Source organism: Ranitomeya variabilis, chromosome 3 (assembly GCF_051348905.1).
Source record: "Ranitomeya variabilis isolate aRanVar5 chromosome 3, aRanVar5.hap1, whole genome shotgun sequence".
NCBI classification, from domain to species: domain Eukaryota; kingdom Metazoa; phylum Chordata; class Amphibia; order Anura; family Dendrobatidae; genus Ranitomeya; species Ranitomeya variabilis.
The window spans coordinates 378,657,243-378,681,694 of NC_135234.1; the positions used below are offsets into that span (position 1 = coordinate 378,657,243).

Genomic DNA, 24,452 nt, shown 5'->3' on the forward strand with positions numbered 1-24,452 from the left:
AGAGAGTGAAGCCCAGTAACAGTGTTAGAGTGTGACAGGGATTGTCATATGCCTTTTTCTCTTGAAGACAACAATGGTAAAATGTGTTATGGCATGTGGTTTTATTGTATTTTATTGAGTGGTGTAATATGTGAAAATTCATAGAATCTTATAAGTACTAATTGATGCAGTTTCAGTCTACAATGTGAATAATGTGTAGTGCATAGGGAAAGTATAGATTAGATTTAGTACACAAGGGTTAGCATGGACTTAGAAGTTAGGTTAAGAAAATGAAATATGTAGGGGTGGGCATGTTAGTAGTAGGAAATAGTATTCAGGTTAGGATACAGTACATATGTTTGAGACCAGCCCAGCATGGGAGGGGACATTTCCTGATTAGATGACACAGAGATAGTGTTCAGTAATAGAGAAAAGAATATCAAGTTCATGGGCAGTGGGCTGAAGGAGCAAGTAAGGGATAGTTCAGGCTGAAATGACCAAGACAATTAGCCAATAGTGGAATCTAAAATTCAATTCAATTATACGTCGTTATGGATTAAAACCACTGCGGGGTGCACACTGTAACAATGGGGTAGTTTCTCATTTAGGCTAGTTTCACATTTGCGTTAGAATCCGCAGCGTTTAATCCGCATCCACAAGTGCAGGAAAAAACGCATATAAACATGTAGAAACGCGGCGTTTTTTAGACGCATGCGGTTAAAAAAATGCCGCGTTTTCACGCTTTTCCATGTGTTTTGTCATGCGTTTGCGTTTTTGGTGTGCATGGTGAAAAATTTTACAGAAGAGAAATCTAGATAACCAGACACCGCCAATGTGACTACAGAGGGCGTGTATTATGGGATCTATATATAGACCCTAGGACTGCTGAAATCTTAACAGTGTGCTACTGTATCCTGTGTCATGATGGATCTTCGCATGGAGAGCTTTTATTTCAACCTGGATTTTAAGCATCAAGCTGTTTCTTGCCTGTGCATTTGCTTGGGAGCAAGACAGAAATCGCGAAAGATGGAGAAGGAGACAGCGTAGGCGTTTGTGGAGACACCCCATTATCGAACTACGTGAGAGCCGTGGAGCCTATCACACGCTATATGGCGAGCTTAATGCCAACCCGGACAAATTCCCGGAATATACAAGGATGTCGCAAGACTCTTTCCAGGATTTGCTTGCTCGTGTCCAAGGAGCCATACGGGGACAGGACACCCAGCTCCGTAGAGCGATTCCACCAGAGGAACGTCTGCTGGTTACATTAAGGTACGTAACAATTCTAAACAAATGCCAGTGCTAATTTTGGGTGTTCTGACATGTATTTTTTTTTTATTTTCCTTTATGTCTTTAGCATAACAACACCATAAATAGAATTGATTGTAATTTTTTTTTTATTTATTTTCTTCCAGATTTCTGGCAACCAGAGAGAGTTTATCATCCCTCCACTTCCAATACCGGCTTGGAATTTCCACCCTGTCTGGAATAATTGCGGACACCTGCCGGGCATTGTGGAATGTTCTCCGGGATGAGTTTATACCCCTACCCACCGCGGACATGTGGATTGAAATTGCTGAAAAATTCTGGAGTGTGTGTGATTTCCCCAACTGTTTGGGAGCGGTGGATGGAAAGCACATCCGCATTATCAAACCAGCCAGAACAGGATTGGAGTACTTCAATTATAAAAAATATTTTTCTGTTGTGCTCATGGCTATAGCCGATGCGGACTGTCGCTTCATCGCCGTGGACATTGGAGCTTTTGGCCGTGGCAACGATTCCCAGACTTTTAAGAACTCGGATATGGGCCGCCGTATGTATAGCAACAATTTTAATTTTCCACGGCCACGACCTCTCCCCAACACTCAAGGTCCACCGATGCCATTTATTATGGTTGGGGATGAGGCCTTTCAGTTGTGTGAAAACCTACTGAAGTCATATTCCAGTCGGGACTTGAACCACACTAAAAGGATCTTTAACTACAGACTGACCAGGGCCCGAAGAACAGTAGAGTGTACCTTTGGCATTCTAGTCTCAAAATGGCGCATTCTTGCAACAGCCATTAATCTAAAAATAGAGACAGTGGATGAGGTGGTCAAAGCCTGTGTGGTTCTCTACAATTACATAATGGCTAAGGAGCGACCCACCATTGAACTGGATGATCCAGTTGCAAACCCATTGCCAGATTACCAGCATCACCCGTTCGGGTCAACTGCTGAAGTTGGCCACTTGCGTGACCAATTTGATGCCTTTTTTGATTCTGATATTGGACGTGTGGCATGGCAGGACAATATAGTGTAAAATGTCCTGTTGGGTTCGGGTCTGTACCTGTTATGTTTAAAATGTTACTAATATTTGTTGTTTATAATTTTGGTATCTTGACCGTGTCTCCTATGTATTTCCTCTAGAAACCAAGGCTGCCGTCACACTAGCAATATTTGGTAAGTACTTTACATCAGTTTTTGAAAGCCAAAACCAGGAGTGGGTGATAAATGCTGAAGTGGTGCATATGTTTGTATTATACTTTCTCTCATTGCTCCACTCCTGGTTTTGGCGCAAATACTGATGTAAAATACTGACCAAATACTGCTAGTGTGATGGCAGCCTTAGGTTGTTAGTGGTAAGGTTGTTGACATAATTGCGTCCTGATTCTGTTCTGCAGTATCTATTGGACGCAGACTGAAGAGACGATGGCTGTTTTACAAAACAGATCTATACTCATCAAGTCAGGTGTCAAAAATAGTGAATTCATGATGCACATATAACAGCCTTATGAATTCACTATTTCTGACACATGTCCAGGTGAGCATAGATATGCCTTGTATTATTATTATTCATTTATATAGCACCATTAATACCATGGTGCTGTACATCATAAAGGGCTTGTATGACCGCCATCGTCCCTTCACTTTGTGTGAAATAGATTAAGTACACATAAGAGAAAATGGAGGTTATACAAGGCAGTTCTCTACTCACCAGGTAAGGTGTGCTAACTAATGAGTTTTTGGACACCTGACCTGTTGAGTATAGTTCTGCATTTTATTGCCACCATTTTCTCTTCAGTCTGCAACACTAGTCACAGACTAAGCAGAAGGAAGAGATTATGAATAAAATACAAGTATAATTTTTTGGGCCCACCTAATATCTCTATACTAAAGACACACAAAACTGCAGTGTTGTACTTGCTAACTATTGGAGCTATGAAGTGGGCCAAAAAATAAAGTGTGCGGCGCAGTTTTTTATTTGGCGCACGGTGTGTGTTGCCAGCGGTGAAATACACAATGAACCAAATCTTTTTTGGGGAAAAAAACATTATTACTCATTTTTTTAACAAATAAAAAAATAAAAGAAAAATTAACTGCGCCGGCTTGGGGTAAAGTGCTGGAAACGGGGGGGTATGTAGCTGTGAAGCTTGACTGACTGGACGACGCAGGGGTGGCAGGAGAAGGGGCAATTAAATGACTGGGGTCTGGCAGATCGGGGATGGGGCTCGACGCATGAGAGGGCTGAGACACACTGGAAGGGTGAGACAAACCTGACATTACAGACACATTGGGAGGTGAGGGGGGAGGAATAGAAATAGTCCGCTGTTTTTTTCCCTTTTTGGGATCGGCGTTGTGGTCTAAGGAGCCTCGGCGGGCTCATTTCTTGCGGCCTGGTCATAGTGGCCGAACTGCCAGTCTCTTTGTCCCGCTGCTGCATGGTTGCAGTTGGAGGTTGGAAGGCCATGCCCGGGTCCTGCTGCTGCATCGTGGTGGCGGAGCGGAAGGACATGCCAGGGTCCTGCTGCTGCATCGTGGTGGCGGAGCAGAAGGCCATGCCAGGGTCCTGCTGCTGCATCGTGGTGGCGGAGCGGAAGGCCATGCCAGGGTCCTGCTGCTGCATCGTGGTGGCGGAGCAGAAGGACATGCCAGGGTCCTGCTGCTGCATCGTGGCGTCAGTGGAGGAGGTCCAAACAGGAGCAGCGGTAGTCATGGTGGTGGCGGTGGGCTGTCCTACAGCACTCGGCATGGTGGTGGTGCTGTAGTGGTGTCCGGCAGTGCTAGGAATGGAGGTGGCCATGCAGTGGTATGCAGCAGAGGTCGGCATTGAGGTCAGTCGTGACAGTGTTGGCACAGGTGGATATGCCGCCACTGTCTGCTGAAAATACTGACTCTGCTGCATAGCCTGCACATAAGCAGCATTGCAGGCCTGCATGACACTAAGCTGGAGATCAGGAGTAAGGTGTTCTGACATGCCCTGTTCAATTTGGTTAAAAAAAATGATGTGCTGGCCTCTGGAGTTCGGCTTTTACTTGGTCAAGGCTTTTGCTAACCTCCTGGATACGTGTATTCATATGGCTAATGGCAGTATCCAGTCGGTCAACCAAACCCTTGAGTCCATCGTGAAAAACCAAGCTCAAGTGCAAAAACTCGGGCATGAGTGACCTGTCCGATGCCCTCTGCCGCTGCTGGGAGGAGCCCAAAAAAAAGGGGCAGAGTACTGGGAAAGGGGAACACCTGATGGACCAGCTTCCTGGTCTCCAGTTAGCGTGGCAGGCCCACTTGCTGCAGCGCTGCTGGATGACTGAGACGGATCCGTGGCTGTCTGATGAAGGACCGCTCCAGAACCTGGGTCAACAGTGCTGCTCCATGTGCTGTGAACAAAGGAAAAAAAATTAATACCAAAAACTAAACATACAGATTATGGCAATACAACACAACCTAATACACAGGAGAAATACTTACGTTCTCTGGGCAAGGACCGTTATTAAAAATGCCAGAATGCGATGGTATTTATACTTTCGGATCCTTGCTCCAGAACCACTGGGAACAGGGCTCTCTGACGCAGGTCCTTGTTGAAGCGGTCCTTCATCGAACGCCAACGTGTTTTGACTTTGAGCACTGTTGAAAAAACAAAACATAATGGTTAGACTTTTGGCCGTGCTCACACAACTGTGTGAGATGAGAGAAACTCCTGAGAGTTTGTGTCATCACACACAGTTGTGTGAGCACGGCCAAGGTCTCTGCTGCTTCACACTGCATTGTAATACTTACAAAATGCAGTTCGGACCTGAGTCGGGGCGTTGTCCCAGCCATCCCACATCGCTTTGGCCACCTCATTCCATAGGCGCCAGATCGTCACGTTGTCCGAGTGCTGTGGAACCCGGGTGTCCCACAACGGGACTCGCTCATGGACCAGAGAGATGAGGATATCGTTGTCAATGAGGTCCTCATCCCGTTCTGGAACCTAAAATATAAATGAAGACATTAAATGTTGTATACATTAACATAAGGAAAAGAAAGAAAACAGAGGCTGAGAAATGGCATGAATAAGGAAAGTCAAGATAAAAAAGGAGTCCAGAAGAAAAATGTAAAGAAAGAGGAAAGTAAAGAAAGGAAGATTCAAGAATACTAAAGTGAGGATACAGTAAATAGTCAGCCAGGTATACTTACACGCTGCCGCCTTGACACCTGACCGTGACCCCGCTGCTCTTGCTCACCCTCTGCCACAGTGGAAGAAGTGCTCTAAAAAAAAGTGAAAAAAATTGTCACATGTGAAGATGTGACAGTGAATACTTACCAATCTGAGGAGTTGAGTACTCACTTCACTAACATGTTCGGCTTGAGAAGGCCCATGACGTTGCTCCTCATCAGAAGAAGAAGACATTCTGATGCATGCAGAAAGAAAGAAATGGCAGAAATTAGGACATGTAGAGACAGAAAATAGAAAATAAAGGCATTGGCTTTGATACACTCACATTGTTCAGTGTCTAGTTTCCTCCAAGGTTCTGGCCTGCGTCTGCTCTGCTTCTCTGTCTGCTGAGTAGTGACCTGCAAATGTCCACTCCCTCCTTTTATCACCTTGTATGTGGGGGGTGGCTTATCAGTGTCTAGACATGTTTTTCTCTGGTGCAACACATGCGTTCACGAACACAAGCAAACGCATGTGCTTGCGGCCGCATGCGTTCACATAGACAGCAATGCGTTTTTTTGCCGCATTTCTTCCGCATACTGCATTCAACCGCATACGTTTCTAGGCGGCAAATTGACGACTCTAAAATTACTACATGTAGCGTTAACCGCGCCAAACCGCAGATGACAAAACGACGTGGCAAAACGCAATCAAACGCAGACACATGCTTCCCTAATGTTAAATATAGGAATACACAACACATGCGGATAATTGCGGAAGAAACGCCGCGGACACAACCGCAAATGTGAAACCGGCCTAAACTACTCTATCCACAATAGTATATACCTTCAATCTACACTGTATTCCAAATTATTATGCAAATAATATTTCCTCATATTTTCTCTAAATTACCTATCTGAATTGCAGTCATTGTTATTTTCCAGTCATCTACTATTCTAGTATAATTGCAATGTTTTGGAAAAAACTGCCTATGAAAACAGTATCTTTTTAAAAAAAATAAACACTCAAAATGCATGTTCCAAATTATTATGCACAGCAGAGTTTTCAACCTTTTTTTTTTATTTTGAACAAAAAAATGGTCAATTGTGAAGTTATAAGCATTATCAGCTTATTACAAAATGAAATCAAACAGTTTTCAAGTGAAAACTTTATTCTAGGTGATGTTACATTTGCACGTAGGACCCCTTGTTCAAAAGAAGCTTCTGAACTCTCTCGTCCATTGAATTTGTCAGTTTTTGGATGGTTTCTGCTTCAATTGTTTTGCACGATCTTTGTTGTTCAAGAGATATTTTTTTGATCCTAAAATGTTCCAATTATTCCCAACAGAAGAAGAGCAGACAGCACTACGAGCCCTAGAAGAGCTATCCATTGAAAATAACACCACAGAGGGAGGTAAGATCCCCCCATCAATTAGACCCCGCTCCAGGAAGTTCCTACCCCTTTCGTCATGTCCAAACATAGATTTGTTTGTGCAAATTGTCAGTAAAGATATAATGAACATTCCCCGACATATCTATCGGGATAATTTGACTGTGGAGGAAAGGGGGCGGCTGCGCGTCCTTGGGAGTCTTGAGGATGTAATAATTAAACAGGCGGACAAGGGGGGAAATATTGTAATCTGGCATAGAGGTGATTATGAAAAAGAGGCCTTTCGCCAGTTAAATAATAAAATTTGCTATAAAAAACTGACATTTAACCCCTTGTCCGCCTTTACCAAACAACTAATAACCATCATTAAAAAAGCTCATGTTGATGGCATAATTACTAAAGAATTGGCTGAAGCATTGATTGTGGTAGAACCAACTATTGCAACATTTTATATGTTACCCAAGATCCACAAGGACGCGCGGTCGCCTCCTGGACGTCCGATAATTTCAGGGTCGGGTAACTACCTGGAAAAGGTCAATCAATGGATAGACTCTAAATTACAACCTTTGGTGGAGGAGCTGCCCTCCTTTTTGAAGGACACGGGGGAGCTCCTCCGCAGGGTTGATGGGTTACATCTGGATAGTGATGCGATGCTGGTGACAGCAGATGTTGAATCGCTGTACACCAGCATACGACATAAAGATGGGCTTGGTGCTGTACGATTCTTCTTGGAGACATCAACTCTTCCGCATGGTATAAATAACTTGGTATTGGAATTATTGGAATTTGCACTTACGCACAATTTTTTTGTTTTTAAGGGGTCCTTTTTCCTGCAGCTCCAGGGAACGGCCATGGGGGCGTCCTTCGCGCCCGCCTAAGCTGGCCTGTTCCTGGGGCTGTGGGAAAGGGACCTCTTCCTGTCGGATTGGGTGGAGTCAATGTGCCGCGTCCTATCTTGGACGCGGTACATTGACGACATCCTATTGATCTGGCAGGGTTCCATTGGAGCATTGGATACATTTTTTATCCATTTGAACAACAATGACCAAAATATCTTCCTCACATACTCTAGTAGTAGTGAGGCGATTGAATTTCTCGATGTCAAACTGAGGAGGGACGTCAATGATGAGATACAAACAAATATCTTTCGTAAAAAAACATCGACGAATGTGTTAATGCATGCCTCCTCCTCACACCCCAGCCACATCATACGTTCAGTACCAACTGGGCAATTTTTAAGATTGCGCAGATTGTGTTCTACTGAACAGGATTTTCTTTTACAAGCCGAGGATCTAAGAAGTAGATTGGCGGACAGGGGTTATAGTGGGAGAATGATAAAGCGTGCATTTAATAGAGCTAAACACTCCTCTAGGGATGATCTTTTATATAAAAACCGCAATAAGGATAATAGTGAGGTGGTTCGATTTGTTACCAACTATCATTCCCAGTTCCCCATGCTCAGAAAAATATTGGAGAAATCATGGCATATTTTGAGAGCTGATTCAGTTCTTGCCAGATTTCTGCCCGAGAGGGCTGCCATCACTGCCAGAAGGTCGCGTAATCTTCGCGATATGCTGGTGCGCAGCCATTACGAAGATAATAGACCGAGAACCTTCTTGGATACCGTGGCTGCGAGGGGTGGATGTGTCCCCTGTGGTCATTGTGTGGCATGCCCGAACATTGATAGGTGTAATACGTTTTCAGATGCAGGGAATACCCGTATATATAACATCAAAAAAAGGATTTCCTGCACAAGTGAAAACGTGATTTATTATGCAACGTGCCCCTGCAATAAAATATATGTTGGCCTGACTACCAGGCAATTTAAAGTGCGGGTGAGAGAGCACGTACGGGGCATCGCCGCAGCTGTGACCTGTGAGGACACATCCACCCTTAAAACGATACCGCGCCATTTTAAACAATATCACGGTTGTGATGGCACCCTCCTAAGATTTAGAGGCATTGACATGGTGGAGCTGGGAATTAGGAGGGGTGATATTCCTAAGAAACTAGCCCAGTTAGAGTCCAGATGGATCTGGTCGCTGGGCACTTTGTACCCCGCTGGCTTAAATGAAAATTTGAGTTATGCGCCATTCCTGTGATCATTAGTCTGAACATCTTACCAAGGGTTGCTTTCAAGGTTGATGGAATTGTTTTTATGTTTTTTAATTATGTTTTAATCTTTGTCATTTCCCGGTGTTCCGTGCAGTGATCCCAGGTATAAAGCTATACACTTCTTCCGAACTTTGTGTGACATCCGGATATGCTATATCAACTAAGTGATACATCATCCTCTGAATACGGGGTGGCATTTGGATTATTTATATCTGCACCTTCTGGATAACTGCATCTTTCAAGTGGCAGGAGAAGTCGCGCCGACCATATATTGTTATTATCTTGTGACTTACTATATCATTTGTACAGTCCCTGTTTATTTATTTTTTATAAAAAAAATATTTTTTTCTGTTAACAATATGGCCTCTGTTCTGCTATGTACCGCTATAATTGTGGCAAAATGTCTTTAGTGTAGGACTAGGCCACATACTTGTATATGGGACTGCCCTGAAAAGCGAAAAAAGTTCGCAGTTACCGGTGAATACGTCCCTGTCTGACGCGCGGTCCCATTGCATCGGCTGTCTCCTGGGTGCAATCGGTGTCTATACGCGGCATCGCGCATGCGCGGTGCTGTGTGACGCCGATGCGCCCTGGCGTTGCTGTAGCTATGGTGACGCGCGCGTCACTTCCGGACAGTGACGTCACATCCGGGCGAGTGCCGTAGTTCGGGATTGGTAATGCTGGGGTACTTAAAGCACGGGACCCGGGGAGGTGAGTGCCCCCTGACGAAGGACGGACCGAAACGCGCGTTGGGGCGGGCACTCACCCCCCCCCGGTTTCCCATAATCACGGTGCACTTGCTAACTGTAAGTACTATTTCACCGCTCTCAATATGAGGCGTGTTAGGGAGTTAGGAGCTACTGAGTAGCCATATAGGAGCTTGCACATTGTTAGTAACCTCAGAGGACCAATTTTGTCACATAATTGTGAGTATATTTGGTGAGTGTCCATAATTTTGTGGATATTTATGAGGTACCTTTGTTTATGTGAGCATTTCTAATTAGCTCACTATGGCGTTGGCACATATTAAATAGCTCTGATCCCCTAAAGGGTTAACTGGTGGGGGTGGGTGTCCCATGGTAATATTTGCTTCAATTTTGTAAGCTTCCACACACCTGTTTGTCTTTTCTATGAATTTTAATATTTCTAATAAAGATTCATTGTTAATTATTAAAAGGACTTGAACATCTTTTTCCCTATGGGAATTATGCTTTAGTTAATTTGATGTGTCTCGATCTAAAGGTTGCCACATGGGGTGATCTAATATTGAACATAGTGGTTATAATATATTTTTTTACAATTTCCGTTATTCCCCCTCAATATGTGGTTTTGGTGTTCCTTGGTGATTTACGTATTCTAGTATAATTGCAATGTTTTGGAAAAAACTGCCTATGAAAACAGTATATTTTAAAAAAAAATAAACACTCAAAATGCATGTTCCAAATTATTATGCACAGCAGAGTTTTCAACCTTTTTTTTTTTATTTTGAACAAAAAAATGGTCAATTGTGAAGTTATAAGCATTATCAGCTTATTACAAAATGAAATCAAACAGTTTTCAAGTGAAAACTTTATTCTAGGTGATGTTACATTTGCACGTAGGACCCCTTGTTCAAAAGAAGCTTCTGAACTCTCTCGTCCATTGAATTTGTCAGTTTTTGGATGGTTTCTGCTTCAATTGTTTTGCATGTGGACAGAATACCCTCCCAGAGCTGTTGCTTAGATGTGAACTGCCTCCCGCCATCATAGACACTCCTTTTGATGATGCTCCAGAGGTTCTCAATGGGGTTGAGGCCAGGGGAAGATGGTGGCCACACCATAAATTTGTCCTCTTTTATGCCCATAGCAGCCAGAGATGCAGATGTGTTTTTTGCAGCATGAGACGGTGCATTATCATGCATGAAAATGATCTTGCTGCGGAAAGCACGGTTCTTCCTCTTGAACCATGGCAAGAAGTGTTGTTTTAGAAACTCCACATAGATTATGGAGTTCATCTTTACCCCTTCAGGGATCATAAAGGGGCCGACAATCTCTCTCTCCATGATTCCAGCCCAAAACATTACTCCACCTCCTCCTTGTTTGCGCCTTAGCCGTGTTTTCATGGGGTGTCCATCCTCCACTCCATCCATCTGGACCATCGAGCGTTGCACGGCACTCATCGGTGAACAAAACAGTTTGGAAGTCAGTCTTCATGTATCGTTTGGCCCACTGGAGCCGTTTCTGCTTGTTGCAGTGGATAGAGGTGGTCAACAGGATGGCTTACGCACAGCTGCAAACCTCTGAAGGACTCTGCATCTTGTTGTTCTGGGGACGTTGGAGGCACCAGCAGCTTCAAAAACTTGTCTGCTGCTATGACAAGGCATTTTTGCAGCTGCTCTTTTAACCTTACGCAATTGCCTGTTGGAAAGAGTCCTCAATTTTTCCTTATCAGCACGCACACGTGTGTGCTGGAAATCAGCTACATACTTCTTGATTGTGCGATGATCACGATTACGTGTCTTGGCAATGTTGATTGTAGTCATGCCTTGACCTAAATACTCCACAATTTGTTGCTTCTCAGCAGCCGACACATCCTTTTTCTTTCCCATTTTGGCAAAAAATGTAGGCTGCTTAATAATGTGGAACAGCCTTCTTAAGTAGTCTTGCCTTTATTTGGACACACCTGCCAAACTAATTTGCACAGGTATCTGCAATTGCTTTCAGTGATATAAAGAGCCCTGACACACATCACCATCAATGAGTTTAAATGACAAACAAAAAAATTCTATCCTTATCACTCCTAAACTCTATGTGCATAATAATTTGGAACACAGTGTATTTACCCCTCCCTTGCCAATTTGTACAAAGATTCACTCACATGGGGAATAGATAATTTCATATGGGACAGAGTTGTAGGGGAATGTCTGCCTCAGATTATGTCCCTTCAGTGCAACCTCCACATATTTGAGTGGTCAAACTCCCGTACTTTATACAACACTCAAAGAAAATGAGTCCGCAGTATGATTGTACTACAATAGGAGTGACCTGAACATGTATAAGGACCCTATGTTTACTCTTGGGTCCGAATACAAATAGGACCCTCATCAAAAACCCCATACGTTATCCCTTAGGGTTAAACAGATGATAAGGTCTACAGTGTCAGCAGTGTCAAAAAACATATGGTGTTACTTTATGATGCGACTATCTACATAATAAGTGCATACTCAAAGATTTACAGTCACCACCTTCCCCTTTAAGTATCTCAGGGGATTGATACCATTTAAACAATAGGCATATTAGGCAAACTGCAAAGGTCTCACCCGCATTGATGTCTCCCAGGACATAACCTTCATTCAGATACAATGGTGGATCCTTTCAAACCCCTTCCCTGTCCTGGGAGACATCAATGCATTGTTTGATGATCGGAAAAGAGCAATTTTATGGATATGTATTTGTGGATTATTAGCATTTAGATTAGATGAGCATAGCAGCAACTTATCTGTCTGGAGAAAATAAAAATTGGGAGTTTAAATTGAGATCATGGTGGTGAATATACATATACATTACAGTAAAACAATTCTTCCGAAAGTGGCACTTGTGGCTTACTTTATTTTAATGTGTATGGGTCCTTGAGCTTTTATAAGCTGCAGACTTTAGATTCACCAGTCTGTTATTTTTTATGACATTTTCTTTCACTTCTGTTTTCCACAGCATTGCCTTCACCTTTTTGTAGTAGTCCAACTGCTTCTCTGCCTTTTATACTACAATACAATGCATCTATTTACGATGGGAACACAGTTACTTCCCCCCATTAAAAAGTTTCTGCTCAGTTGCACTTGGAAACAATGCTACAAGCCCTTAATGTACTTCAAATGAACATACGCCATCCCTCTACTGTGACGTTCTGTATCGCTGTAAATCAAATCATCATTAGACACTTCCCCTGACCCATGCAACAATAAAAGTGTCTTAGGTCCGTCTCCCCACACCCTCAGTAAAGAAGCATGCACAGGAACGAATGAATACAAATATCTCTGCCTAAAGTAAACTTGAAATGCCTTCCTCTTGGCATTGATGGGCACACTTTCTAGGAGATGCACATGGAGCGCCCCCACGTGTAAGGGCAATGGGGTACTCGGTACCGGGCCTATCCCTCTCTCGGTTCTGGGGATGTCACGGTGGCCCGACCCGGTCCGTGGCCCTTCTGAGGGGCGTCTGTTGTGAATTCTGTTTGTGGGCTCCCCCGGTGGTGTTTTATGGTAGTGTCACTTATTTGCCTTCTTCTATCCGTGATCACCTGTTGACACCCATTAGGGGAGTTTCCTATTTAAGGCTGCTTGGCTGCTGGTCTGATGCCGGCCAACAATGTATCAGTAGCATTCTGTTGCATTCTCCTGCCTCAAGATCCTGTTCAGCTAAGTTGAATTTTGTTTCTAGTTTATGCTATTTTTGTCCAGCTATTTGCAATGTGACTCTCTGTAGCTGGAAGCTCTCGTGGACTGAAATTGCCACTCCAGTGGCATGAGTTGTCACTGGAGTTTTAAAGTAATTTCAGGATGGTGTTTTTGAGTAGTGTTTTGAAGTTGACCGTGAAGTGACTCTTTCCTGTACTTCTGCTATCTAGTAAGCGGACCTCACTGTGCTAAATCTGCTGTTCATCCTACGTATGTCTTTTCCTCTTGACTCACCGTCAATATTTGTGGGGGGCTGCTATCTCCTTTTGGGGTTCATCTCTGGAGGTAAGGCAGGCCTGTATATTCCTCTGATAGGGGTAGTTAGATCTCCGGCTGGCGCGTGGTGTCTAGGGCATCGTAGGAAACACTCCCCGGCTACTTCCAGTGTCGTGTCAGGTTCAGGTCACGGTCACTTTAGTTCCCATCACCCGAGAGCTAGTCCGTTGTTATTTTGATTTCCCTGCCATTGGGAAAATCATAACAGGCGTCCAATTAAAGGTGAAGTTTGTACGGTGTTCGTGACGCCACCTGTGGTATTCGGTCAGGGTGACCGACGCTGCTTAGGGGTCCGCTGGGGTTATCGAATGGCAGCTAGATGGTATACCTTCCCACAGGTGAAGTATGTACCCAGGGCTTCCCAGATATGTAGGTGGTGATGGTGAATGATGTAAGGCGCTATGAATAACGAGGACACAAAGGTTGCAGTCTCTTTACCTTTTACTGAAGACTTCAGGGTCCACAGTCCAGAGTACCGTTCACAGGGCAGGCAGAGTCCAGCCGGTCCGAAGGCACATCCAGAGTTCCCTTGTTCAGGTGGAAATCAGTAGCCTTCCTACTAGCGCCTGTGTGTTGTAGTACCTCCCTGCTGAGCACCACGGGATAGTCCTCACAACTTTCATGAATGTTTCTGATGTTCTCTCTCTCTGTCCCCCAGATGGTATGGATAGGACAACCCGTATGACGGGGTAGGCCTGGAGCTTATTTATAGGGACCCTAGAGACACCCCTCTCCCACAATTTGCCTCCGTGTCTTCTTAGGTATTTAGGTCGGGCAGCTAACTTGGAATTAACTGTCCTGCCGGTCTCTGAAGTAATACGTAGAGTCAATTACTCCCTCGGTGTTCCGGCCACCGGCTACGCGCCTCAGAAGGCGGCTGCCTTTCTCGGGGTATAACTCATCCCGGTATTATCTCCTTGTGCTGTGACTTCGTTGCTCACTCTCCACAATATTCTTTGCTTCGTGCCCTTTCTTAGGATGCTGCCGCAATATAGTGCAGGCGCAGCTCCGTAACGTTCTATCTCGTGCTTGACCTCTGTCTGCAGCTCAGATGTTCCTCCTTCTCCCCCTGTCTGCCTGACAGGTCCTCTCTGGGTCTCACCCAGGTAGCTTCCGACTCGATGTTATCAGGTCGAAGCCCAGTCTGCTTCTCTCTGACTTCCTATCCAACCCACCAGTTTTACCCGTGTGTGAGGAGTGCCCTAATAGATAGAAGCAATGCTCCCCCGGGTGGACTGGAGTGTGAAGTGTAGTGTGTGACTGTGATACCTGGCAAGGTGAATGCCTTTAGTACCATCAGACGTAATATCACTCCCCCTGGTGGAAGAGCGACATTACTGTAACGACCAGGACTCTGGGGCGCTGCACACACATTATAAGAAGAGAGACCTAATAGTTCTTTTAAAGCATAGATGCACTGAATGGCAAAAGAATAGACACGTTAAAACTTTTCTTATAATAACCATGAACATTGAGTTAATGTTATTGTTTAATGCATATTTAGTGGTCTGTTAAAGGGAGGGTAATCCATATTATTTGTATGTGATAAACTTTTAAGTTGCAATATACAAGCTACAATTATTAACAGTGCACAGTTCTGGATGAATGTCCTTAGCATAGAGATTGATAAAATTTCACTTAGTCTGTATTATTATATTTTATTATACTTCATAGATAAGCATGAGTGGACCTGAGGAAGTCCAGGTTCTGGTACCTAACCCAAACTTTATTCCAGAGTTCGGTTTGAGTACCAGAACGGTACCCGAACTTGAACCCGAACCCATTTGAAAACAATAGAGACCTGAACTTTCCATCTGGAAAATTCTTTCTCCTCCCGGACTTCCAGAACATTGCAACGGACTTTCGAGAGAAGTCCGTGTTCAGCATTTAGCTCCGGACACTAACTGTCTGGTACAAACCCAGAACTTTTAAGCTCAGCTTCACTCACCTCTATTCATACTATTATATACTATATGGATAAAAGTGTTGAGACATCTACACATTTACACCTACAAGTCATTTTATGACATCTCATTCTAAATCCATAGGTATCAATATGTTGTTACTCCCTCACCCCCTGTTGAAGGTGTAACAGATTCCACTCTTGTAGGAAAGCTTTCAACAAGATTTTGGAATATTTGATCAGGAGCATTTGTGACTGATGCTGCACCAGAAGAGGTTCTGGATTGCAATCTCCAATCTGTTTTGTAACACCCCAGGTAACTGGTTGTTACAGTGATGTTGCCTTCCCTTCGGGGAGGATGATAACATGCTTGGAGGCAAGGAGGATTCTCTTGACCAGGGAAGGCACTCACATTCAACACATTCCGAATCCAGGCCAGAAAGGGGAGCTCTGACCCGGATTCAGGGGAGCTTGCCTTAGCTATAGGTATCCTGGTCTGGAGGAGGAGCTAGTTAGTCTCCAGGAGGGAGAGATAGGAGAAGGACGTCTGGAGCAGACAGAGAGGCTGAGCAGCCACGTGGGAGCTGCAGCCTCTGGAAAGAGAGATAACCTGAAGGGTTGAATAGTGGAGGAGCTTAGAGGAAAGGAGCACAATGGAGGAAGAGGCTCAGAGGGGAACAGCGGACGGACACCCTCGTTGGAGGATTTCGACCCGCGGGCGCTGTCGATGGGGCATCCCATGCCTGAACGGTCCCCAGCCCGTACGCCTCACTGCGGAGAGTGGAGTGGCGCCGAAGGAGTTACCTCGAGCGAGGGTACACAGTGCCGCGACTCCCGGGGAGGGCGCCTCACCTCCGCACCTGACCCCGTCACCACCGCGACCGCTGGTGCCCCGGCGTCCCCGCCGCCTGACCCCAAATTACCGGGGGGGATGACCTCAGGCCCTTCCCTTGGGGAGAATATCGGAACCACCTCATCGCGGAGTTCCAGCGAGAAGTGGAGCGGAAAGCGCGAGGTGAGCTGCTGGACAGCTCCTTGCCGAAATGGGGCGTTGTGATTGTCTACCAGCCCCAGGAAGGGAAGGGCTTCGTCCAAGAAATTGGAGCGGCCCTGAGGGTTCGCATCACCCGGGACGAGGTGGAGCCCTGCCTGTGTGGAGACGGCGCCAAGTCCCTCTTGAAGCCGGGAGATGTGGTGACGTATCGCCGGCATCTCAAGGGCAGAAGTTGGTGGGCCCGGGACATGCAGCGCTGTACAGCCGTCCTGGCAGTATCCAGAACCGAGGGGGAGGAGCTTGCCGCCGAAGCGGCTGCAGCAGCCTCTGCCGCCGCCAGCATCATCCACCGGCCCACGCAGACACTCATCGCGGCGCAGGACTTGGTCGTGCAGAAGACCCAAAACCATGGAGTGTACCTGGCACTGGGAGTAGACTTGGAGTCAAGCCTGCCTGGGCCGCAGAGGGCCACCTGTCAGGTAAAGCCCCGGTGGAGGCCGCCAGAACCAGAGTAAGATCCTAATTCTCTGAAACTGTAAATAGTTAACTGTTTGTTTCCCTGCTTTTTGCTGCTAATACCCGACATGGGTTATTCTTAAAGGGATCCCTTTGTTTACCCGGGATCCCTATTGCTTTTTATTTTTGCTCTTGTTTTATTTTATTTTTGCTTTTTGTTCATCATTGGTTACAAAGACTGCCGAATCATGGACGGTGAATGGTTCACAAACTGTATTGTAAATAGTTCGCACCTTCTTAAGGGTGCCCTTTACTGGTTTTACAAAAGAGCTTTTTGAAGAGACTGTTCCTGAGTACAGCATGGAAGCTCTTGCCTTAACCGGACTTGCAGATAGAGAGAGTCTGCATTACCTCAAGGAGACTTGGTTCCCCCTTAAAGGGAACGTTCACCAGTTGCACTTAAAGTATAATGTTGCCTTAAAGAAAGTAGATAGTAATAATGTTTTACATAGAAGTAGTATGTAGTTAGCTAGACAGTTATAGAGAATGTTTAATAATGTTACTAGAGAATGAGGACAGGAAAGAGTTGAAAGCCGAGTTTCAATAAAGTAAACCCGTAGGGGTTAGTTAGTGAGTCCTCCTGAGAGCCATAGAGAGATGGCTCAGTGATCCTGTACTAAGAAAAGAGGCAGTAGGCCTGGGCAGATAGACAGGCGGTCCTGCATATGAAAAATCAGAGAGTAAAAAGAAGAGTGTTGCACTTAGAAGAGAGAAATAAAGAAAAAAAAAAAAAGTTAATTTATATTTTAGAGTTTTATAGTAAGCCTTTAGTGGGTTCAGCTTATACGCCCTTAAAGGAAAAGTTAAATTATTGTTCAGAATTTGCACCTAGTAGAATACCCGGCTGGGTAATAGAAGTTATTTATAGTATGTTATTTAAAAAATATTTAACCATGTTTTGTTTGTAACGTTCAAGAGTCCTCACCTCCCATAAAGGGAAGCACTGTTATATTTACTTGTTCATTGCATTTCAAAATTTTGTATGTCTTTTGCTGACATGTATTGTTGCTTTCTTCCCAGCCCGGGAGTACTGGATTTAACCGGGGGGGAGTGCAGCGCCCCAGAGTCCTGGTCGTTGCAGTACTGACGCTCCGCCACTAAGGGGAGTGATGGTACGTCTGATGGCACTTAAGGAGTTCACCTGACCAGGTATCACAGTCACACATTACACGTCACACTCTGGCCACCAGGGGGAGCAAAGGGTTCTATGTATTAGGCCACTCCTCACAATCTGGTAAAACTGGGGGCCGGACAGAATGTTAGTCAGAAGCTGACTGGGTTGGATCCAGGCAACATCCTGTGGCAGAGGGTGTTGCAGGGGAAGATTCAGGGGGGTCTCTGTCAGGGGTGGGATCCTGACAGTGGCCTAGCGAACAGAACAGAACGTTACGGAGCCACGCCTGCACCCGTTGCGGTGGCATCCTAAGAAAGGAAACGAAGCAAGGTTTACTGTGGAGAAGTGAGAAACGAGATTGCAGCAAAAAGGAGATAAAGCCAGTAGGAGTCGTGCCTTAAGATCGTGGCAACATCCTACTGAGGCACGTAGCCGGTGGCAGGAACGCCGAGGAAGTATTAGGCTCCAAGCAATACTTCAAACAGCGGCAGGACAGTTAATTATAGGTTGGCTGTCTCACCTAAAATCACCTAAGCAGACATAGGGGGCAATTGTGGGAGAGGGGCGACGCTAGGGTCCCGGAAGAACTCCAGGCCTACCCGTCATACGGGTGCGTCCTATCAATATCATCTGGGGGACGGAGAAGAACATCAGAACAGATACGAGTTGTGGGAAAGAACATCAGAAACAGACACAACAGTTGTGAGGACTATCCCGTGGTGCTCAGCAGGGAGGTACTACAACACACGGGCGCTAGAAGGTAGGCACTGATTTCCACCTGCAAAGGGAACTCTGGATGTGCCTTTGGACCGGCCGGTCTCAGCCAGCCCTGTTAGCAGTGCTCTGGATTGCGGATCCTGAAGCCTTCAGTAAAGAGGTAAGGAGACTGCAACCCTGTGTCCTCGTAATTCATCGCGCCTTGCACCACGCACCACCATCCCACCTTTCATTGGACGCCCCTTAGCAGGGTCACGGACCGAGCCTAGTCACCGTGACAACCCCAGGACCGAGACAGAGAGGCCCGGTACCGAGTACCCCGCGGCCCTGCATCTGGGGGCGCTCCACAATCACCCCAGAGGACCCTTTTAAGCAGCGTCGGTCCCTACTGACCGAATGCCACAGGTGGCGTCACAATCAAACTTTATTACAAATCCCCTTAAAGACCTTCCCCTTTAATTGAGTGCCCAGGGCACGGACCGGATCACTGCCACCGTGACCACCCCTTTAACTGCGACCGGACCCGGTGCCGAGTACCCCAGGCACTGGCGGGTGACTCAGTTTCATACCAAAGGTGTTCAATGTGTTTGAGGTCAGGGCTCTGTGTGGCTAATCAAGTTTTTCCACACCAAGCTCACCCAACCATATGTTTATGGACCTAGCTCTGTTATCTTGGGCTCAGCCATGCTGGAGCAGAAAGGGCCACACAAAAATGTCTTGGTATGCTGAAGCATTAAGATTTCCCTTCACTGGAATTAAGGGACCTAGGCCAACCAGTCAAAATCAATCCCATGGCATTATGCTTCCTCCACCAAACTTTACAATTTTCACAATGCTGTCAGGCAGGTAACGTTCTCCTGGCATTTACTAAACTAAGACTCGTCCATGAGAAGTGTGATTAGTCCCTCCACAGAACTCGTTTCCACTGCTCGAGAGCCCAGTGTCAACTTATTTTACATCCCTCTATTTGACACTTGGCGATATAAGGCTTGCATGCAGATTCTCAGACAAGGAAACCCATTAGAAGAAGCTACCAGATTTTGTGATACATTTATTGCCAGACGGGATTTTGAGCTCTGCGGTTATTGTGTCAGGAAAGTGTCAGTGACTTTTATGTACTATGAGCAGCACAGTGGCTCAGTGGTTAGCACTGCAAATTCTATGCAGTTCAAATTCCACCAAGGACAACATCTGCAAGGAGTTTGTATGTTCTCCCCATGTTTGTGTGGGTTTCTTCTGGGTTCTCCGGTTTCCTCCCACACAAAGACATACTGATTGGGAATTTAGATAGGGAGCCCCACTGGGGACAGTGATAATAGTGTACAGTGTGTACGGAAAGTATTCAGACCCCTTTACATTTTTCACTCTTTGTTTCATTGCAGTGATTTGGTAAATAAAAAAAAAATTATCATTAATGTACACTCTGCACCCCATCTTGACTAAAAGAAAAACAGAAATGTAGAAATGTTTGCAAAATTATTAAAATAGAAAAACTGAAATATCACAGGTTATAAGTATTCAGACCCTTTGCTCATCCACTCATATTTAAATCACATGCTGTCCTTGTGATCCTCCTTGAGATGGTTCTACTCCTTCATTTGAGTCCACCTGTGTTTAATTAAACTGATAGGACTTGATTTGGAAAGGCACACACCTGTCTATATAAGACCTCACAGTGCATGTGAGACCAAATGAGAATCATGAGGTCAAAGGAACTGGCCAAGGAGCTAGGAGACAGAATTGTGGAAAGGCAACAGATCTGGCCAAGGTTACAACAGAATTTCTGCAGTACCCAAGGTTCCTAAGAGCACAGTACTCTACACAATCCTTAAATGGAAGAAGTTTGGGACCACCAGAAGTCTTCCTAGAAATGACCGTCCAGCCAAACTGAGTAATTGTGGGAGAAGAGCTTAGGTGAGAGACGTAAAGAAGAACCCCAAGATCACTGTGACTGAGCTCCAGAGATGCAGTAGGGAGATGAGAGAAAGTTCCACAAAGTCAACTATCACTGCAGCCCTCCACCAGTCGGGCTTTTATGGCAGAGTGGCCCGACGGAAGCCTCTCCTCAGTGCAAGACATGTGAAAGCCCACATAGAGTTTGCTAAAAAACACATGAAGGACTCCCAGGCTATGGGAAATAAGATTCTCTGGTCCGATGAGACGAAGATAGACCTTTTTGGTGTTAATTCTAAGCGATATGTGTGGAGAAAGCCAGGCACTGCTCATCACCTGCCCAATACAATCCCAACAGTGAAACATGGTGGTGGCAGCATCATGCTATGGGGGTGTTTTTCAGCTGCAGGGACAGGATGACTGGTTGTCATTGAAGGAAACATGACTGCGGCCAAGTACAGAGATATCCTGGATGAAAACCTCTTCCAGAGTGCCCTGGACCTCAGACTTGGCCAAAGTTTCACCTTCCAACAAGACAATGACCCTAAGATCACAGCTAAAATAACAAAGGTGTGGCTTCAGAACAACTCTGTGACTATTCTTGACTGGCCCAGCCAGAGCCCTGACCTAAACCCAATTGAGCTTCTCCTGAGAGACCTGAAAATGGCTATCCACCAACGTTCACCATCCAACCTGACGGAACTGGAGAGGATCTGCAAGGAAGAATGGCAGAGGATCCCCAAATCCAGGTGTGAAAAACTTGTTGCATCATTCCCAAGAAGACTCATGGCTGTACTAGCTCAAAGGGTGCTTCTACTTAATACTGAGCAAAGGATCTGAATATTTATGACTATGTGTTATTTCAGTTTTTCTTTTTTAATTAATTAGCAAAAATGTCTATATTTCTGGGGATTTTTTCAGTCAAGATGGAGAGCAGATTGTAAATTAATGAGAAAAAAAACGACCTTTTTGAATTTACCAAATGGCTGCAATGAAACAAACAGTGAAAAATTTAAAGGGGTCTGAATACTTTCTGTACCCACTGTAAGTTAGGTATTAATCAGTTTAGCTTTTAATCAATTTCTTAATATTGAGCAAAGTCCCAATAAACTTGCAAATTCTGATTATTTATCTGAATAGTCTTTGTATGACTTTAAAATGGTGAATAGAACGTTTACATCACAGAAATGTTAGTGACTAGGTTAATATATAAAAGTTGAGCTAAATGTTAACCACTGGCATTACAGTCTGCTTGTAACTGAGTTACACCTCCTATTTTCTTTCTTTGTGTCCTTTGTGCACTGTAGTGTATAAATGACTCAGGCACTGCAGGGACCCCCAATACAACCAGAGGGTTAGTGAGCACGGGGGTTTCTTCTGAAGAACAGGCTGGCCTCTTAAGACATTTGCAATTCATTTTGCACCTGACCTAGCTTTCTTCAAGCCATTAACCTCAGCATTTACTTACTAATCGCTGCCACTAATGGATACAGACAGTTTGTCCAATAGATCCTCCTCACCAGAGCTGGAGAGAAAAGACATCATCACCATAAAGTCTTGTCAAATGTTCCCGAAACTGTGCCAAGGACAAAAAAGGCCATCTCGAGGAAAAATAAGATCCTGCAGAAGAGATAGTGAAGAAAATCCACATGTGCTTCGCTTAAAGGTGAATAGTCGTGAGCGTCAACGAATGCACGACCTAAACCAAGCAATGGATGGCCTGCGTGAAGTCATGCCATATTCCCATGGACCATCAGTGCGTAAGCTCTCTAAGATTTCAACTCTACTGCTTGCTCGCAACTACATCCTTATGTTATCCAACTCTCTGGAGGAGATGAAAAAACTCATGACTGATGTTTATTGTGCCCACCGTCTACCCAGCTGTGCAAGTTCTTTGCATCCCCAGCATGTGACTCCACTACCCCATGTCTTACAAACTTTGCCATCCTCAAATGTTAGCAGTTACATGGGATTATTGACCCAAGATGTCCATCACAACCCTGTTCTTGCTTCTCACCAAATTTCAGGACTTTTCTGCTCTTGTGCCACGTGTCAGCAATTTCCACTTCTGTCAAGAACTGCTTCTTCTCTGCCAGCCTCAAGACATGGAAAATAAGGACCCATTAAATATCTGTATGTATATAACTGAAGTCATATCAAGTCTGAAGACAATTCACATTACAATTATGATTTATCTTTTGTGAAAATATTCATGCTGATCTGTTTTGCTGTACAAAAGCTTATTGCATACTTTTCATAGATTTAGTCATTTTAAACTACAGAGAAATACAATTTGTAAAGTCTCTATTTTGGTCTCCTTGGTATTTCTGGCCATCCACTTTAAAGTGTAACTCTCATTTAGGTGAATTTGCAGCAGAATGTCTGAGTCTACCGCTAGTACCTCTTACTCCTTCCGAATAGAAATTTATGAACAGCAACTGTCATCTCATCATATCTCAGTAATGAGAAAATCAGTCGGCACTGAAGACAGATTTTACCCACGTATTGAGAGTAACTGATCAAAAAGAAGCAGATTTCTCTGATAAGATATATTACAGGAAAAATATTTCTTTGTATCGTGTTAGCCGGTAGATAGAAAAATATTAAAATTTTAAACTTACTCTTTTAAAATCAATATCTCCTAAATTCTAGGCTGATTTATTTAGGCATGGATAATGCTATTCTGCTAATGTTCTAGCAATATGCAATAACCACTATAGACTGCAGTAGACAGAAAAATTGGAAGTCCAATGGCACTGTCTGATTAAAACCACTTTTATTACTGGTGTGCTAAAACCACAATAAAACAGTGGTAAATTACAAAAACAATGAAAAAGAATTAAAAAAAAATTAATATACTTTAAGCTAACATGTTTTTGTCCCTATACCAGGACTATCCTCAGGTTTAATATATTCAACTAGTTAATGAATATATTAACTAGTATGGGTCCGAAAACGTGTTTTGCTTACCTTTGTTAACATTTTACTTTTTTATTGTTTTTGTAATTTACCATGTTTTTTCCTGGTTTTAACACACCAGTAATAAAAGTGGTTTTAATCAGAAGACACCATTAGACTTCCTATTCAATACTCTTGTATACAGTTAATAAATATCACAGTACACCAGTTGGTGGCAATATATTCCAATAACAATCAATTTATATATATATATATATATATATATAAAGAAAAAAGAAAAAAAAAATTTTTATATTATTATTCAGACACCATAAGCCACCAGGGTGCGCTGTGTGACAACTTCTGTGGTAACCACAGTATAAACCGAGCTAAAACCAAAACAATACAGGAAGAATCCAACACCAGTTGGAAAAACAAAGCAGGAATTATTATTAAAATATGCCTTTATTGTGGGTATGGCAGTGGCTACAGAAAAAACATTTATTTACAAATTAATACAAATATATATAAAATAGCGCGGCACCAGGATTATAAGGTATGTCTAATATTCCTATTCCCCCTCCTACATCAGGATAATCTCAAATGTGCTACATATAAATCAATCCATTTCACGTGGTAAAATTCATTAGTGAACAATAAATCAGTGGAAAAAATAAATAGATAAAAAGGATATAATAAAGTGCACCAGTATAACTCTCTGCATAAAGTGACCAAGTGCATCAAATCCAAATATTGATCGTTTAAAGTGCCAGTGTGAAAAGGAGTTTAGGAACCACTCAATGGGTACAAGTAGTGACAGCCTGTGCTGAAA

At 44.1% G+C, this 24,452-nt stretch overlaps 1 protein-coding gene across 1 annotated transcript; it reads left to right on the top strand.

Annotated features, from left to right (window-relative positions):
* Nucleotides 1-22,095: 22,095 nt before the first annotated feature.
* LOC143818249 (oligodendrocyte transcription factor 3-like) lies at nt 22,096-23,214 on the top strand. Its single transcript, XM_077299605.1, has one exon. It carries the CDS (start codon nt 22,206-22,208, stop codon nt 22,836-22,838), a length of 633 nt encoding a protein of 210 aa, XP_077155720.1. The 5' UTR covers nt 22,096-22,205; the 3' UTR covers nt 22,839-23,214.
* Nucleotides 23,215-24,452: the final 1,238 nt, after the last annotated feature.

Bases quoted from the DNA above. Each gene is read 5' to 3' on its own strand.
- LOC143818249 (XM_077299605.1), top strand. From the start codon at position 22,206: ATGGATACAGACAGTTTGTCCAATAGATCCTCCTCACCAGAGCTGGAG.